The sequence below is a fragment of the Chelonia mydas genome, chromosome 5 (assembly GCF_015237465.2).
Source record: "Chelonia mydas isolate rCheMyd1 chromosome 5, rCheMyd1.pri.v2, whole genome shotgun sequence".
NCBI classification, from domain to species: Eukaryota; Metazoa; Chordata; order Testudines; family Cheloniidae; genus Chelonia; species Chelonia mydas.
In genome coordinates this window covers 68,080,926-68,100,237 of record NC_051245.2, presented here as the reverse complement: position 1 = coordinate 68,100,237, position 19,312 = coordinate 68,080,926, and the positions used below count along the sequence as shown (strand labels likewise).

The 19,312-nt window shown below is 39.9% G+C and overlaps 1 protein-coding gene across 3 annotated transcripts in view; it reads right to left on the bottom strand.

The window, feature by feature from the left end:
- MAN2A1 (mannosidase alpha class 2A member 1) overlaps window positions 1–19,312 on the bottom strand; it is a 201,301-nt gene that overhangs the window by 127,831 nt on the left and 54,158 nt on the right. For all 3 annotated transcript variants that reach the window (XM_007055422.4, XM_043546417.1, XM_037901532.2), the window contains exons 4-6: window positions 14,616–14,787; window positions 5,054–5,181; window positions 3,448–3,621 (exon numbers count right to left, since the gene is read on the bottom strand). In XM_007055422.4, coding sequence (XP_007055484.2) covers window positions 3,448–3,621; window positions 5,054–5,181; window positions 14,616–14,787 — 474 coding nt within the window. The remainder of the gene's footprint in view (window positions 1–3,447; window positions 3,622–5,053; window positions 5,182–14,615; window positions 14,788–19,312) is intronic.

Genomic DNA, 19,312 nt, shown 5'->3' with positions numbered 1-19,312 from the left:
ACTGCTGTACTGTAGGAAGAGGGATATTGTAGAGAGTGGAGACGATGAGTGAAGGGGGAGGGGAAGCCAACCAAACAGCAGCCCAGCTGGGGCCTGGTTTTCAATTTAACCTGACAAGAGAAAGACACTCTTATCCACTCAAAACTGACTCTAGTAAATCAAAACATCAGATCACTATGCATGAGAAGTGGAGTTAGAGGAGTTCTACACTGAAACCCAAAAAGAAAACATCTGAAAGGAGTGTTAAATTATTTGAATTAAAATACACAGCCTCAAGGTTCTTAACGTGCAAACACATATGCATGTGCTTAAAGCAACACATGAGACTACTGCCAAGCAAATGAACGGGACCATTCACTTCAATGGGTCTAACTCCCACATACCTTTTAAATGTTGCACATTCTGCTTAGAACATCCTTCCCAAACCCATTTGCCAAACCACCTCCCTCACCTCATTCAAGCTCTCCTAAATACTCAGTTCTGCCATTTTGTCTATTAAAAGCAAGGGGAAAGAAATAAATATAAATACCAAAAATTTCAAGATTTTGGGGGGGATGGGGGGAATAAAAATCTTAATTGTCACCCTTCTTTCAAATCTCCCCTTTATTACACTTTACACTTGCCAGTCCTGAAGAATTTAATTTGTAAACTTTTCAGGACAGGGACCATGTCTCCACTTGTTTTGAGAGACAAATCTTTTTTTTAAATCAATCATCACTAAAAACATCATAATTGAAAGAGCAAACCACAACGCAGTTGGCTCTCTCATGGCCCTTTACCCATCTATCAAATAAGCAATACCCGCTTGGCTGGGATTATGATAATGGTATAAAAATCAATGCTGATGATAGTCATCTACGGTAGGGACACATTACAGATTTAGATTTCTATTTATCATCAGGTGGAAGGCACTATAATTACATTACATACTAATGCTATGCTTTTAATACTTCTGCATTATTACACTGTAAACTGATTGGGACTGGAGTCATGTTTCTCAGCATACTACTACAATGGGGTCCCAATCTTGATCAATAAACAAACATGAACACCCTAGGTCCTCCGCCAACTTTTGGTCATCAATTTATGTAAAACTAATACAAGTTCTAAAGTTAGCATGTAAATAATTTTTAATAACATTTAATATTTCATAGGATTTTAACAGGAAATATGCTTAATAGATTATGTACTAGATTGTTAATTCCCTGGTAGTCTCGAGTCAGCTACTTTTTCATGGTGAATTTGTTCAGTCTTAATTTCAAATTTGTTGAGATCTTACAACCTCTTAGCCACTCAAATCTAATTTCACACTCTCCAGGCGATTCATATCACTTCAGGACATATAATATTAGGCAAGGGTGATCTACTAATACTTTTAAGTCTGCAGGTGATCAGCTTTTTAGGTGAGCTGCAAAATGGGGGTGGGAATTGGCTTTTTACTTCTTTATGGATGTGAAAAAAGCCCTGAAAGTTTTCTTTTAAAAATGTTTGATTTTTACCTTCGGGTCTTGGTTACACTTGAAAACTACGGGAGAGTTAATGAAGTTACGACAACACAAGAGACTGAAAACTGCGCAAGTGAGATAAGAGATTTTGATTTTTGCAGCTGGGGTCTTCTTAGTACCTATTTAACTCCAATGCCTGACAAAAAGATATGACAGCTTCAGTTGAGATCCTGGTATTCACAATACATATACTCAGATATCCCCAATAAATCCTTTGCAATTCTAGGGAAGAAAATATACAACTTTCCTGATGTTTTTAAGATAAAACAGCAAAAATAAGACAAAAACAAAACACAACAACACAACACTTTTCTGGCTTTCTTTATCTATCAAACAAAAAAGGCCAAAACCATTTTAAAAAAATTATTTACAAGAAGAATTAAAGGTGACTTCAGTTCTGAAATACTAGAATACTCTGATGTGAACCCAAACCCCAGGACACTCACCTTATCATTGGTGTTTATTTTGACTACCATTTAGAAAAGCTAATGTCAAGTTAGAAATTGAGCAGCATACACAAAAATAAGTTTAACAACAAAAATTAATCCAGGATGAAGACTGTGCTTAACAACTTCACTCCTCTGGCACAATGGAACTTTCAACAATAAGGGTAAAGCTAGCTCATGCAGTAGACGGAACTTTCTCTGGAGCCAAGCCGAACCAAAACTCCGGAATAAACTCCCACAGGAACTAATGAACATTACAAACCTCACCAGCCAACGTTTTAAGTGAAAGACACATTATTTTGAAGAGGTCTTCTCTAAAACTGACAAATAGCAATGTTAATTATTTTTTAAAATTCTGAAACAAAAACATCCTTTGCATGCACTTCTCCCCCCGGGGAAAGAATGAACAAACTAATACATGACAGATTTTAGTCATGCTGCTTAATGCACTACTGGAAAGCACTCTGACACGATGGTAATGAGCATGGTGTAAATACATATACAAAACAGAATATACATTTCCAGCCAATATCCATCTGCTGACATTTATTTACTATACTGGATACTTTAAACCTGATCTATATCTTGCTTGTATTTTTGAACAGGGTTTGTTTGGCTACAGCTGTTAATGAGACTACAGTTTTGTTTTTTTACTAAAGCAGACCTGAATACTCAGTTAACAATTCTGATGTACTAGATTAAACTTTATCCTTTGCATTCTAATTCTACCACCCCAACTGTCTGAGAATATTAATTGCTCTGAAGAATCCTGCTTAGTAAAATTCTGTTTGAGAAGATTAATTATTCTGAAGTCTTGCTTGATAAAATTAAAAACAAATGTAAATCATATCACGTTCTACACCTTCAAATCACAGCAAAATACCTGAAAAATGTTGTTGAAATTTTTGTTGTAAGAAAAATGTCTCTCTGCACCCTTACTCCACTCTTCCCTCTTTTCCCTTTTTTTCCTCCCCCAACTGAAAAAAGTAAGAAGAGAAAACAAAATAGTGAGAGAAAGAGGGAAAAAATAGTTTCCCGCTTTTTACTTCTTCCTGCCCACTGAAGAAGTGGGGAAAACATTTGTTTTGTTTTAAAATGTGAGAGAAAGTAACTTAAAAAAAAAAAAAACCACTTTTCCCCACCCAATTTTCCAGTGAAGACCGAAAGAATGTAGAAAAATAAGAAAAAACAAAATAAATTTTTTTAATTCAAAATTAAATGACATTTTTCTTTTTCTCATTTTTGTCAGAAAAGAAAATTCTGAAAAAAATCAAAATTTTGAATACAACGAAATGTGTTCCTTTCTTTAAAAACGTTTTTTGCACCAGTTAAATATTAAAATTTTGACCAGCCCTACTTTTAATTACTTCATACATTCTGCACTAGGTCATCTGTTTACTGTAGAGGTTTACACAACTGTTTATTTAATGCCTATTTCCAGTTCTCAGGAGGTATAAAGCAACAAATGACAGTGATACCAAGAAAATAATACATACCCCAGTTCTGTCTCCAAAAAAATTCTAGTGTCTTCTGGGTTGCAAAATATTTTTTAACCGAGTAATGAACTCTCTGTATAAGCATGCTGGAAAATCCTGAACGTTTCAGAAGGTAAGTCATTGTTGGCGAATGCCCAAAGGGATCAACGGCCCAACCAGACTTCGGTTTTACTCCTGTTGAGCAACAGAATGTGTCAGAAGTTTGTGTCTTTCTTACTTATTTCTCATTTCAAAGAAAGCTACATCCATACTATTCAACCCAGTGTTCAGAAAAGTCAAGTGGTGCAAAGCACTTAGTTTAAGAACACAAGAATGGCCATACTTGGTCAGACCGAAGGTCCATCTAGCCCAGTATCTGGTCTTCCAACAATGGCCAATGCCAGGTACTTCAGAGGGAATGAACATAACAGGTAATCATTAAGTGATCCATCCCCTGTTGCCCATTCCCAGCTTCTGGCAAACAGAGGCTGTGGACACTTCAGAGCATGGTTTTGCATCCCTGCCCACCCTGGCTAATAGCCATTGATGGACCTATCCTCCATGAACTTATCTAGTTCTTTTTTGAACTCTGTTATAGTCTTGGCCTTCACAACACCCTCTGGCAAACAGTTTAAGTAGATAAATGAAAGATAAAGAAAACAAGTCTGCTTAAGACACTTTATCATTACAAAGTCCAAATAAAAAAAAAGTATAAATATAAACAAAGCATATACATATATAATCACAAGTAGGCCAATCTCTTGCCCCTCATAAAAACCTGTACAATAGAATCTGTAGTATTTCCACTGTTGCTGTGTCCTGCATTTTTGTTGTGTCACAATATTTCATATTTTACTTAAAACCCCATGAATCAATTACAATTATACAAAAAATCTCAGCTTTCATTGAAAAAGTAGTAGTAAGCATCTGGCCCCTAATTCTAGAGAGAAAAGGTGGAAAATCTGAATGCTCTAAGCTCCAAAACAAGACGGCAAATAAAAAGGACCGACGCTTATTATTTTGAAAATCTCGTGATACTTCCATATCATATTTTGGACCGGATTCATGAATTTTGAAAAGTTGGTAGACAATACTGGTGCTGCCCAATTCCTTCATGAAACCACAGGTTCACAGGTGCTATATTAAAGCAAATTTTACTCCTCATGTATTATGCTTAAGTAATATAAGTTTCTTCCACAGATCAAGACAGAAAAAATAATACCATGGAAAATAATTTAATTGCTCTTACCCTAAGAACCTATGTTTGCAAACTAGCATCACAAATACAGGTGCCAATCCTGCAATTTACAATGTAAAGGCAGACCACTACACCCACACAGTGTCACTGACTGCCACTTCAGAAATTGTGAATCAGGTCCAAAGTCACTTTTCACTTAGAGTAGACATGAACAATATTCCTCACATCTAGGCATTCAGAATCACAAAATCAGCAAAAACGTAACTATCTTTGCACAGATTTGTTTCTCTGAAAATAGTTTACCTTGCAATGATGCCTACTTATAGTCAGTCATCAAAACATTGTACAACACTTGCTGACTGACTTAGCTTTTTGTCAGTTTTTAAGTTTAAAACATCAAATTAGGGGACAAAAATTATACATATATACCGAGAGTCTTCTCCAGCCACTGATGTCCTTCTATCAGCTGGTCAATCAAAGCAAAGTAATGAGGAGAAGCTTCATCAGGCATGACCCATCCTCCTGTTACTATTTCAAACTGGCCATCTTCTATTAATCTAGGAGAAAAATATTTAGTAAACTTGTGTCCAGAAGTGCAAATCTGATTTAACAAAAGAATGCATCTATAAAGTAAAAATCCATGAAATTTAGTGTTCACAGTAATAGCATTGAGAATGTAAAAATTCAACTTCTATACCTTAAAAGGGAATATACTGTAGCTCTTATAGAATCCATTAATTTATTGCAATAGATGTTCACATGGGAATAATGCCAAAAAACTCTAAATTTAACTATTTCACTGGAAACCATTTTAGCAGAAAAATTCATTTAATGAGCTTATCCCACAATCTCAATCCCTTTCCTATAACCAACCTATGTGACAAAGCCACAAAATGCCCTCCACACTACCAAACATTCAGCTTCCCGTATCTTAATTTCCTTTATACAATTATGTACTGTCAATGCAAAAATCTCACACATGCAAATATTGAAAGTCTAGGTTACTGTAAATTACGATGAATTTAGCAGAACACCACAGGGGATGCTGTATCAATTATGTTCTTTAATTTCAAGTGTAATTCAATAAAAGCCTCCATTTTAGAAAATTAATGAAACTTGTAAGATTACCTGTCTGCCACACAAACCAGGTATTGTGTCACAGAATTTAGATCCAATTTAATGCAGAGTACACGGGGACTTGCTTATAGCAGTCCCTGCCACTCCCACTATAAAAAAAGCCAAGACTATAAGGGCTGCTCAGCACTAACAAAAATGGACACTAAAATCAACCCTAAACATCAAATAAACCATATTTTGATGCTATTTTAACCAAACATTTCTGTATTCGCACCCTAAGCACTACTGTAATAATCTTTGTACAAAATATGCCTTGGGAGGTATCATTTGAAAACTAATAACTCACTGGCCAATATCATCATGAAATGAATGTCGCAACACTGAGTAAAGTTATGAAATTTCCCCGTATGATGTTAAAGGCACATATTCAAACTCACATAGCCTGTCTTAACCAAGGGATCTATGTTTACACAATTTGCATACAAGATGTAAACAGAGTCCTCAGACACAAGAGTGTGAAAAAAGAAGAAACAAAATCTGTATTTCATTATGCACTGGTGAAAAGAAACAGCATAACACTTCTTCCCCACCAGACTCCATGTATCCTTTTTCTCAGTTGGAAATAACTTTATCTAAGAATCACTCTCAGGAAAATACATTTCAAAAGGTGACTGAATTATAAAAGTGAGGGAACAAAAACACCGAGTTTCTCTCTCCCTGTCTCTCTCTTTTCACCCAAGGCGACAAAAGAAACAGCCACTGGACCTTGTGAGCAGATCCTGGTCTGAGAATTTGGTCAGCAATGTACCGAAAATCTGTGATAAGAACTTCAGCTTAAACCAAGTCTAATTTATTAAGTTTAGTACTAGGAAACATTTCATCTTTATTCTTCTTGTAACCATTTCTGACCTTAATGACTTAATACTTGTACTCACTTAAAATCTCTCTCTTTGTAGTTAAATAAACTTTTTTTGTTCTTTAAATCAAAATTCATCCAGTGTTGTGAACTGTTTTGGGTAGCTCCATTTAAGAAGACAAGTTGTTGTATATTGTTCCCTTACAGAAACAACAAATCTAAAACATCTGAACAGTCCTGGAGAAAGCTGGGAATTACAGAACACACATTTTTAGGGGGAAATTCAGGACTGGGAGTGTGTTTGGGTCACCCTGCAAGTAATAACCCAGGCTGGTGGAAGTCAGAGTGTGGCTGGTGTTTGCTGACAGGCTGCTGGGATCATAGTGCCTGAACAAGGACTGTGGCGATTCACGGACACTCAGGGTGTGACAGGCATGCTGTTTGTGAGTGGCACAGGTGGGAGCTACAGCAACAAGGCATTGTGAAGCACCCAAAGTTGTAGGGCAGAGGTGACATAGCCCCTCATTGGTCTGAATTGCACCCCAAAATGTCATCGCTATAAGAGAAGGCCATCTTTAAGGTAAACTGTTGCACCACAGAGACCCTAGATAGTTGTTAGCAATCTAACAAACAATCTTAGTATAGACTGACTTTACTATAGATCAAGTACAATAAAAGTGACTCTGCACTTTACAAGCACTAGAAAAATAGTTTTTAAACACTATATACAAATATATAAATAGCAAGACCTAAAAAAGTAGATAGTCTCAAAGCACTCCGATCATTTTTAACTTTCATAGCTAATTCACGCTACTTTTAAGCCATTCAGATCAGTGCTGAACAATTCATACATAACATGGGTACTGAGTTCCGCTAGTAATATAGTACAATTCTTTTCAAAGGGTAAAGAATTAATTGTATATCAGATTGTGTTGGGTTTTTATTAACCAGAACAAGACAAGGTTGATTTGTTCCTCTTTGTGGAGATACAGCAATAGATTTCACACAGTAATTTTGTTTTTGCTTGCCATCCTGTTTTTTATATATTTTTTTGTCAAGATTTAGTGAGGCTGATAATACTACCGAGCTCTGCAGAAGCTTGAAAGCTTGTTTCTTTCACCTAAAGAAGTTGGTCCAATAAAAGATATCTCACCAACTTTGTCTCTCTAACATCCCAGGAACAACACAGCTAAAACACTGCAAAAACAAATGTAACTGACCAATGTGACTGGTTTATAAAACTGGTAAAATCATTCTTCGCCCAAAAATTATCTCAGTGACAACTACTGTAATAATTATTTAAAAGACAGATTAAAAGAGAAAACATCAAAACAAGTCCTAGAAAAATGTGATCTAAGTATTAAATATCAAGGTATTAAATAAGGATCTTTCTAAACACAGCCAGAAAGAAAGAAGCTTGATTCAAGCTTGATACCTCTGCAACCCACTGCCGAACAGCTATTAGTCAGGCAAGAAGATGGTTATCAGGAGATCACCTCTAATAAGTTAGCAATTTCAGCAGTACTTAAAAGTTTCCCATTAGCTTGTTTTACCATGCAAAACAAAGGGAAAGATATGTAATTATGCACATATTCTAAGACTAACCCCCTTACTTCAGACTTTTGTAGATGAAATATCTAAAAGGAGACTATGGAATCTTGGACACAAGCTTTTCTTCTCTCCTTGTAAACATAAATGTTGAATTTTTTAGTATGCTACATTATTCCAAATGGCTTTATCAGTGGGGATTTTAGATTACTTGGTGAATGGACTTTAAATTGTAGGGCCAAATTTTGCCACCTTTATTCACTTGGAGTTGTACTGTACTCAGTAAAAAAAAATCCCATTGATTCAGAAGCCATTTGCACAGTAAGGTACTAAGGGGCCAGATTTTAAAAGGTATTTAGGAAACTAAAAATGCAGATAGGTGAAATAACTGAAATCAACCTATGTGTTTTTGAAAATTCCACTAAATCCCTATCTGCATCTTTAGATACTTAAAATACATTTTAAAAATTTGCCCCGGTCACTAGGAATAGAGGTGGCAAAATTGGGTAGTTTCTGAACTTCTGTATATTGAGTATCATGGCAGTGGAGGCCACAACCATGGCAAAGTCCTGGACAAGTGGAGAGTCCAGAACAGATTGCCAAAGTAAATCTGCTGCTTCTGCCTGATATGCCACCAGCATGGAGACTCTCGGTGCTGGTGTTGATGTAATCAGTACTGCACTCAACAGATGCCCCCAGGCCAGAATCGGCATCAATGGTACAGTGTCCTGGAAGTTTCAGTGTGATATCAGGGAGTGGTTTGACAGACCTGCTCCATCCCACATCCTGGAAGTGGTATGGTGGTGGTCTGTACTCTTTTTAGAGAAGGAAGAAGAGTTCCCACGAGCACTGGGATGGTCCCAGTCAGTTTTATGGGACTTTTTCCTTGGCGCCCCTGAGGAGGGTGAAAGACCCCTCCTTCTCTTGGGGGAGATGGCAGCACTGGAACACAGAGCAGCCTCATTCACCGAGTCTGAAGGAGACAGCCAATCAGACACAGGGCTTTGCACCAAAACAGGCCTCATGGCATGCTCAAGAAGGTGTTGCTTCAAGCGTAATTCACTGACCACCTGGGTTCTTTTGGTGAACAACCTAAAGATAAGAGCACCACTCCTTAGTATGCTCCTTCCCTGAACACAGCAAGCACCTCATGTGAGGATCACTATTAGAAATCGCTCCCCCCACACATTACAGGTAGTACTTGAACCCTAGTGAGGGCATCACACAGGGCAATAAGTATCCTAATACTACTAACTACATAAAAACTATATACATTGAAGGATAATTCTCAGAAAACAGATAAGTGAACGTGAAGTGATAACCACTGAGCTCCAACTCCACTTATGGGTGGTGAGAAGGAACTAATGGGGGTTGGGGTGGCACCGCCTCATATAGCCAGGGGGCGGGCTACACCCACAAGGCATGAATGCTTTCTCTAAATTTACTGCTAGCCAAAATTCTCCAGCTCTTGTGTGGAAAACACAGCTGCATCTACTTGAAGAAACAACATTAATTAAGATGATTGGCAGCGGTCTCAGCACAAGAATGGCCTAACAGTTAACCTTCTAGAAGTTTTACAGAAGAGTTTTAAAAGATGGGTTTTGAAGGAGAATAGTAAAGTAGTTGTGCAGATATTTACAAGAAGCTCTGCCCAAGCATGAAGGTCAGCATGAGTGAAATCACAAAGGTGCTTATTTGAAAATTTAACAAGGGGCCGATGGAGGCAGGAGTCAACATATCATTAGAGAATGTGAAATGATAGTAGGGTGGAGATAGGCTGTGAAGGGCCTTGAAAGTGAAGACAAGTAGATTATGTTTGATATGATAGAGGGGGCAAGCCAGTTGACGGGTGAGAGGAGAATGACATGGTCAAAGCAAAAAGCTAGGAAAATCATTTTTGCAGCAGCATTCTGAATGGATCTGAGCAGGTCAAGATTGCATTTGTCAAGGCCAAAGAAAAGGATACTGCAGTAACAGACATGAGATGATGAAAACTGGGACAACAGTTTTAGCTGGATGGTTGGATAGGAAAAGCTGTATCTTAGAAATGTTATGCAGAAAGAATCAGCAAGATTTAGACAGTCTGAACATGAGGATCCAAATGAGAGGTCCAAGTCATAAACAACACGCAAGTTACGGCCCTGAGTAGCAAGTAGGATGTTGGTGCTGTTCAGCAACAGAGAGGAGGTAGCAGGGAGGACTTGCTGGGGAAGATTAAGAGCTCTGTTTTAGACTTGAGATAAAGATGCATGCTAGAAATCTACTAGGACATGTCAGAAACACAGGTCAAGATTTTAGTTTGAACAGAAGTACACAGGTTTGGAGTAGAGCAGTAGCACTCTAAGTTGTCAGCAATGGATGGTAGTTGAATGTGCGTTTGTAAATAAGATGACTTAAAATTAAGGTGTAGAGGAAGAGAGAAGGGGACCAATGACAGAGGCCTGTGGAAACCCCACAGAAAGTTGAAGGGAAATGAGGATCATTCAAAAAGAACATGTTTAAGGAGTGATTAGAGAATTAGGAGGAGAACCAGGAAAGAATAGTCATGAAAGTCAAGAGGACAAGATTTCAAAAAGAGCATGGTCAACATTATTGAAGTCAGCTGACAGGTCAAGGAGGCGGAGGATGGAGTACTGGTGAGTTTTGACTAGGAAGAGATCATTGAGGATTTTGGCAGTGGAGCACAAGCAGTGGAAGCCAGACTGAAAAAAGGTCTAGAATAGAACTGGAGGAGAGGAACTACAGACAGCATCTGTAAGCAGCTCATTCAACAATCTCAGAAATCAAAGGGAGAAGGGTCGATAGCAAGAAAGACAAGTGAGGTCAAGGATGGGTTGTTTTATTTATTTTTTTAAGATGGGCAATACAACGCATGCTTTTATTGTGAAAGAAAAGATCCAGAGCAGAGTGAGAGATTAAGAAAGAGAAGAGTAAAGTAGGAGATGCGAGTGGGCATGAGGGAAATCAGAAGATGGGATGGGGTGTGGTCACTGGGGAAAAAAGAGGATGGGTTAGAGATAGAGAAAAGGTGAGAAACTTGTGTGCTAAGAGAAGCAGGAGACAGTTATAGGAGGGAAAGGAAAGGCAAGCTGAGGGGGAAGGTCATTGAATAGTTTGTGTTTTCTCTTGCAGGAAATCAGTGAGATCCTGTATGGAGGGAGAAGTGATGGCAGGAAGAGGAGAGGGAGTGTCAAGTGCGTAAAGGGTTCAGAAAAGATGGCTGGGATTGAGGACATGGGATTCACTCAAGTTAGAAACAGTGTTGCTCAGCTCAGAAGATGGCTGAACTGAAATAAGAGTGAATGAATTTGTAGCGGAGGAAGCCAGCCTGGTCACAGGATTTCCATCAGAGAAGCACCGTGGAGCAGGAGCAGAAGAGGCCCAAAAAAGCCCAGGGTGGAGGATAGTGAAGCACAGAGAGAATCAACAACCATATAAATGGAAGAAAGGGCAGAGGGTGGGGAGGATAGGGCTGAGAGCAGATCAGAAGTCTACAATGCAGAGGAACTGGAAGTCATGGACAGGCTGAGTGACATGTCCAACGAGGGGGTTGATGGGAAAGGGTGAAAGAGACCAAACAATGGTCAAAGATGGAGCATACAGCAACAGAGAAATTAGAGAGAGTGCTGTGTTTGGTGAAGACCAAATCAACTGAATGGCCCTTTTGGTGAGTGGGAGAGTTGAATCATGGCTTCAGGTCAAATGAAGAGGTGAGGACAAGGAAACATGCATCTAAGGGATCAGATTGGTCATCAGCATGGAAGCTGAAGGATTAACGTGGGAGACTGTGAGGAGAGGAAGAGAGCCACGAGTCTAAATCAAAGAGGAAAACTGATGGAGAAGGAGTTGGGTGGACAACAGATAACAGGAAAATGGAGGAAGAAAGGAGAGGAGAATCAGATGCAGTACTGTTCAAAAGAGGAGAAAGTCTGGTCCAGAGAACAGAATGTAAGAGAAGGTGATGCCTCCACAAAAGAGGGTAGTTGCATAGGCAGGGTCAGATAAAGGGCTCCAGGTCTCTCCATAGCCAAGAGCTGGAAAGAGAGAGATATGAAGTGGTCATGAACAGCTCTGGGTGTCTTTTTTTTGTTTGTTTAAACAGATATAGAATGGGCATTCCACACAAAACAAGAGAAGAGAAGAGAAGGAATGGGGAGTGAGCTTAGGAATTGCACAAGAGGGGTGGAGATGGGCCACTCATCACTACCACTCCCTAAATTTCATTTTCTATCAAGAGTTTTTAATCAGCTTTCAGGATGTATAAGTAGGGGCATTGCCAGCAGATGGAGGGACATGATCGTTCCCCTCTATTCGACATTGGTGAGGCCTCATCTGGAGTACTATGTCCAGTTTTGGGCCCCACACTACAAGAAGGATGTGGAAAAATTGGAAAGAGTCCAGCGGAGAGCAACAAAAATGATGAGGGGACTGGAACACATGACTTATGAGGAGAGGCTGAGGGAACTGGGGATGTTTAGTCTACGGAAGAGAAGAATGAGGGGGGATTTGATAGCTGCTTTCAACTACCTGAAAGGGGGTTCCAAAGAGGATGGCTCTAGACTGTTCTCAGTGGTAGCAGATGACAGAACAAGGAGTAATGGTCTCAAGTTGCAGTGGGGGAGATTTAGGTTGGATATTAGGAAAAACTTTTTCACTAGGAGAGTGGTGAAACTCTGGAATGCATTACCTAGGGAGGTGGTGGAATCTCCTTCCTTAGACGTTTTTAAGGTCAGGCTTGACAAAGCCCTGGCTGGGATGATTTAATTGGGGATCGGTCCTGGTTTGAGCAGGGGGTTGGACTAGATGACCTCTTGAGGTCCCTTCCAACCCTGATATTCTGTGATTTCCAAAGGCTGTAATGTCTGAATCATAAATTAATTCCACAAAAACCCATTGAACAAGTCAAGTCAGAAATTGCCTAGGTAAAACTGCCTGGGCAAATTCAGTACTAACATTAAACCAGATGCAGTGACAAAGGCAAGAATATGCAGTGAATGGATATAGAGAAAATATTTGTAATGCTAATTTAAGAGACTACTATAATACTGAAATAGGTAAACCTCTTACTTCTGCAGCTCCCATTGCTATTTTACTCACTTTCCTCTCTTTCTCTGCTGCCACCCTACCACATAATCTGTCATCACCATCCATACCCCCTACTAAGTCCCACAACACAAATCCTAACAATATGTGGAATTCTCACAGACCTAATAAGATCCATAGGAAGTCAGCATCTTAGGAGTTCTATATGAGGGTCTAGCTGGAGACTAGGGGCAAGAAACGCAACAGTGTGAGGTGGCATCTTCCAGCCCATCCCCTGGTTCACATCCCACCATGAAGTACATAAATAAGGTTTCCAACTCTTGTGATTTTAATGAGTGTCTTGATATTTGTTCTTTTTATCAGAGTCCCAGCTCTTGGAGTTTTATGATTAAATGAGAATCTCAGATTTATTTAAGTTTCTAGCCCACATCTTTGGAAAGAAGTTTGAAAATGTGAAAAATGCACCTTTACAGGTTAAAAAACAGAAGACAAATACCTCCCCCTTTTTTTTTAGCCTCATGATTTTTAAACCAATCATAATTTTGGAGGAGAATCTGACATGCTTTTTGATCACTTTGGGTTGGCAATAATGGGGAAATCTCAAACTTAATCTGTATTCATCTTCTACTCTACATTCGCAAGATAGATGGGGCAAACCGAATCATTTGAGAACTTTAATTTTGGTGGAAAATTCTTATTCTACTTAGAAGCCCCACAAGCGATCAGTTTACATTTTGAGGACTATCCCCACAAGTTAAATGAGAGAGGCTTGCTTCCATCCCCCACCTTTTTCTTTTTTTAAGGACAGCTTAAGATCACTGTAAGAGATTATCCTATTGTCATTAATAAAAATGTTGATACTTTCTCTAAATTTGATTGTACTCAAATAAAGTCCTTGAACTAGAGTTCAGCGAAGGAAGACAATTATTTTTTTATTGCTATAGAGTGTTGTCAAAAACATCTAGGATTTTTTTTTTAAATCTGATGAACACCTCAATTCCTAGATGTCCTAATCAAGGAACCCGTTATCATATGCACATATTTTACAGAAAGATTCTACCTTAGCTTCAGGCCCAACTTATCAATGTTGAGGCCAACGTAACTTTTTTGTGTGTTGGGGATGGGAAGTATAAGTTAGGCTTAAAATGAAAACTCAATTGCAACTTCAACTATGGAGCAGCTACTACTTGATCCAAAAAAAATATCTGTGTACATATATTGGTTCTTTGCCAAATACAGTTGTCTTATATGCAGCCTGCCTCCAATTCCCTGAAAAAAACCTTATTAAAAATTATGAAAAAAATGAAAGTATAACCATCATCCAGCATAATATTAAAAATAAGATAACTAAGAACTGTATACTTTTATCAACGAAGCTCTAAGTTTATATATATTTAAGCACATCATTTAGAGTTACAAAACTCTACAAATATGGTATACAGCAGCAAATAATACAGATGTTCAAACCTTTTAACAGCATCCTTTTTTTGGCTATCTATTCCATCCCACCACTTTGAAAAGTAAGAGATTTCCGACCACATGAACTTCCTCCTGTTGTCTTCTTGCAATTTTACAACCATGTTGTTTAGGATATGTTGTGTCTGATCTCTGAAGTAGTCATCAAAAGTCTTCAACCAACCTGAGTTAAAAATAAGAATACATTGCATAAAATCTAAGTTTAAATGGTCCTACCTAAAGATTTTACCCCATCAGAAAAAGGGTTAGTTTTAAATGTTATTGTGTATCTCGCATTTAAATGCTCAAACCTTTCATACCATGGGCTATTTTGCAGTGCTAGACTTCATAAGTCTGTCTCAATTTTTGGTTTTGGTTTTACAATTTTTATATCTTGTTTTTTCTTTAAAAAAACCATACTCAACTTAAAAACGTAACATTCCAGCCTGTAGTATCCTATTTACAAAAAGATAAATTGTCAAACAGCTCAGTTACAAAAGAGTCTTGTAGTTTTAGCATAATCCATGATGAAGTAATTGCTAGGGTAAGGAGTTTGGTTATAGTGGCGGAGGAACAGAGAAAAAAATAGGAAGGAAACACAGAAAGAAAAGGTTTAAACAGAGAAGGACTGAAGCTTAATATTTGAAGCAGAAATGAGCACTTAATAAAATGTAAGCACCACAAAGAAAGAATTTAAACTACTGACCCTGTAGCTTCCTATGCCTAGAAACCTGCAGCTACTGCCTCTTTTTGGTGGGATACCATCACCAGGGAAACACACCAAAATGCACTGCAGGCATTGATTCTGGGAAAGGAAATAAGTTGCCTGGGCCCTAGGCAGTGTGATTCCTCCCACCAGCTCAGCGTTCAAGCCCTCCCTGACCACTCCCCCATCAAGGCTTAAAGGACAGTGGGAGGCAGTGACCATGAAATGGTCGAGTTCAGGATCCTGACACAGGGAAGAAAGGAGAGCAGCAGAATACGGACCCTGGACTTCAGAAAAGCAGACTTGGACAACCTCAGGGAACTGATGGGCAGGATCCCCCGGGACAATAACATGAGGGGGAAAGGAGTCCAGGACAGCTGGCTGTATTTTAAAGAATCCTTATTGAGGTTACAGGGACAAACCATCCCGATGTGTAGAAAGAACAGTAAATATGGCAGGCGACCAGCTTGGCTTAACAGTGAAATCCTTGCTGATCTTAAACACAAAAAAGAAGCTTACAAGAAGTGGAAGATTGGACAAATGACCAGGGAAGAGTATAAAAATATTGCTCAGCCATGCAGGAGTGAAATCAGAAAGGCCAAATCACACCTGGAGTTGCAGCTAGCAAGAGATGTTAAGAGTAACAAGAAGGGTCATGGAGCAGGTCCTCAAGGAATCAATTCTGAAGCACTTAGAGGAGAGGAAAGTGATCAGGAACTTCACTGTTCCTTGACTTCAGCAAAGTTTTTGACACTGTCTCCCACAGTATTCTTGCCAGCAAGTTAAAGAAGTATGGGCTGGATGAATGGACTATAAGGTGGATAGAAAGCTGGCTAGATTGTCGGGCTCAACGGTTAGTGATCAATGGCTCCATGTCTAGTTTGCAGCCGGTATCAAGCGGAGTGCCCCAAGGGTCGGTCCTTGGGCCCGTTTTGTTCAATATCTTCATAAATGATCTGGAGGATGGTGTGGATTGCACCCTCAGCAAGTTTGCAGATGACACTAAACTGGGGAGGAGAGGTAGATACGCTGGAGGGTAGGGATAGGATACAGAGGGACCTTGACAAATTAGAGGATTGGGCCAAAAGAAATCTGATGAGGTTCAACAAGGACAAGTGCAGAGTCCCGCACTTAGGACGGAAGAATCCAATGAACCGCTACAGTCAAGAGACCGAATGGCTCGGCAGCAGGTCTGCAGAAACGGACCTAGGGGTTATAGTGGACGAGAAGCTGGATATGAGTCAACAGTGTGCCCTTGTTGCTAAGACCACCAATGGCATTTTGGGATGTATATGTAGGGGCACTGCCAGCAGATCGAGGGACGTGATCATTCCCCTCTATTCGACATTGGTGAGGCCTCATCTGGAGTACTGTGTCCAGTTTTGGGCCCCACACTACACGAAGGATGTGCAAAAATTGGAAAAGGTCCAGTGGAGGGCAACAAAAATGATTAGGGGACTGGAACACATGACTTATGAGGAGAGGCTGAGGGAACTGGGATTATTTAATCTGCGGAAGAGAAGAATGAGGGGGGATTTGATAGCTGCTTTCAACTACCTGAAAGGGAGTTCCAAAGAGGATGGATCTAGACTATTCTCAGTGGTAGCTGATGACAGAACGAGGAGTAATGGTCTCAAGTTGCAGTGGGGGAGATTTAGGGTGGACATTAGGAAAAACTTTTTCACTAGGAGGGTGGTGAAACACTGGAATGAGTTACCTAGGGAGGTGGTGGAAACTCCTTCCTTAGAACTTTTTAAGGTCAGGCTTGACAAAGTCCTGGCTGGAATGATTTAGTTGGGGATTGGTCCTGCTTTGAGCAGGGGGTTGGACTAGATGACCTCCTGAGGTCCCTTCCAACCCTGATATTCTATGATCTATGACAGGGAAGAAGTTTCCAATAGCTCACCTGTCAGGTTTGCAGAGAGGGGATCTGAAAAAAACCCAGTAGGCCACACTCCCTCCCTCCCTCCACATACACAATCCTAACGCTTAAGAAGGGAGGTGAAGTACACTCAAACCCTCCTCTTCTCTAAAAGATGCGAGAGGGGCTGGATTAAAGATGCCCCAGCTTCGCCCTACATCCATGGCTGGAGAGGAAGGTGAAGAGCCATGTGTTTTCCCCTAGAAGAAGGATGAAGAGGAATGTAGCCAAGTAACAGTGACATATCATAGAATCATAGAATATCAGGGTTGGAAGGGACCCCAGAAGGTCATCTAGTCCAACCCCCTGCTCGAAGCAGGACCAATTCCCAGTTAAATCATCCCAGCCAGGGCTTTGTCAAGCCTGACCTTAAAAAAACCTCTAAGGAAGGAGATTCTACCACCTCCCTAGGTAACGCATATGTTATATGGCTTTTAAAAGAAGCTAAACACAGGTACTGAGGGAAAGGATTTATTGCTAAAGGTAATTGGGGATGGAAGATGTGCTTTGTGGATGCATATCAATTCTACCGGCGTAAAAGACGAAGTGGAGAGTGAGGAAAAAGGGTGCTCTGCAGGATCTTAACTACCTGCCTATGCCTCAAGTAGGGCTGTGAACAGTCAAGACATGCATTATTTAAATAGAAAATTGCCTGTCCCATACTAAATCAGTACGGGACACCTTTTATCCCGTATTTCAACATATTAAAAATATCATTATGAAAATCCAGTTTTTATTGTTACCTTACCTTCCAATGATACAAAGTTTGCAAAATTAGACAATTTAGTAATGCAAAATCAGTCCCATGATTTACTGAACCAATGTACCTATAGTGCAGGGAAATGGAAGGTTATACCTCACAAGTACTGACCCCCCTGCCAAACAGAGCCCCTTCCTGACCCTGGCCCTTCAGCACAGCTCCAGGGCACACAGCCCCATCTACTTGCCCTGCCAGACGGAGCCAGCACAGGGACAGCAGACGGGGAGACATTTAAGGACTGGAGTCAGCAGGGAGCCCTATCCAGCAGGGGACCCTTACTCACAGATGCATCTTCCAATCACTCCCTTCCCAATCCTGCCCCTTCAGTGCTCCCTTGTTCAATTCCGGAGCTGGGCCCCAGCAGCCAACAGTCTGATTGCTTCACGATGCAGAAGGTTCCCCTCCCCCACACACCCTTCGTGGTTCTGGGCATCCCACCCCTGGCCCCCGTGGGTACAGAGTACTCCTCCCCCATCAGGGTACTAAGGAAACAGTCCCGTATTTTTGAAATACGATTTTGGCAACCCTAGAAGGGAGGACATCTTGCCATGAGATTCTTAACCCCCTCCCCAAAGACGCTATGAAAGTGCACAGGGAAATATTTCATTTCTCTCTCTTTCACAGGCCCTGCTGGGAGCATTGTTTCTTCACCCCCTTCCCCAGGGGTGTACAAGGAAGGGAGATGACCTCTATCTACCTAGAACACAAGTAGTCTCTTCCTGTTCCTGATGTCTGTAGCTGCAACTCATATTGCTATTTAATGATGACAAAGGGAGGCAACAGGTGGCTTTGGAGTGAAAGTAGCAGCTGCAGAGCACCCGTCGAGAGTAAGCAACAAACAAGTAACTTGCCTCTGTAAAGTTTAAACACTAAAGGGGATTTTTCATCAACAACCCCACAACTCAACACACTAGTCCAATACAGCTCTGGCAATAACTAGCATTAAATATTGCTTCAAGGCCAGCAGATTAATACAAAACAGTATTTTAGTGTGTGAAAACAAACAGAAAACCAACTATCCAAAAAAAGCTTCCTTTTTACTAAACAGAACTGCTCTGTCCAGGTATTCAGATCCTATGTACTTATCTTAGTGACTCAAATATTTTTTTTAACTAAAGTTTTACTTCTATTAGTATTGCAGAGCCAATACATTTTGGCAAAAATAAGTTAATTCTTTTCCAGCTCACACATCCAAATTGTTGACTAAGTTTCAAATGCAAAACTTTTATTATTGGTGATGTATGATAGCCACAAAGACTAAACCTTGACTTTCAGGTTTCACATTAAGTTTGCAGAGCTGGCAGTTAGGGGGGAAAAAGATC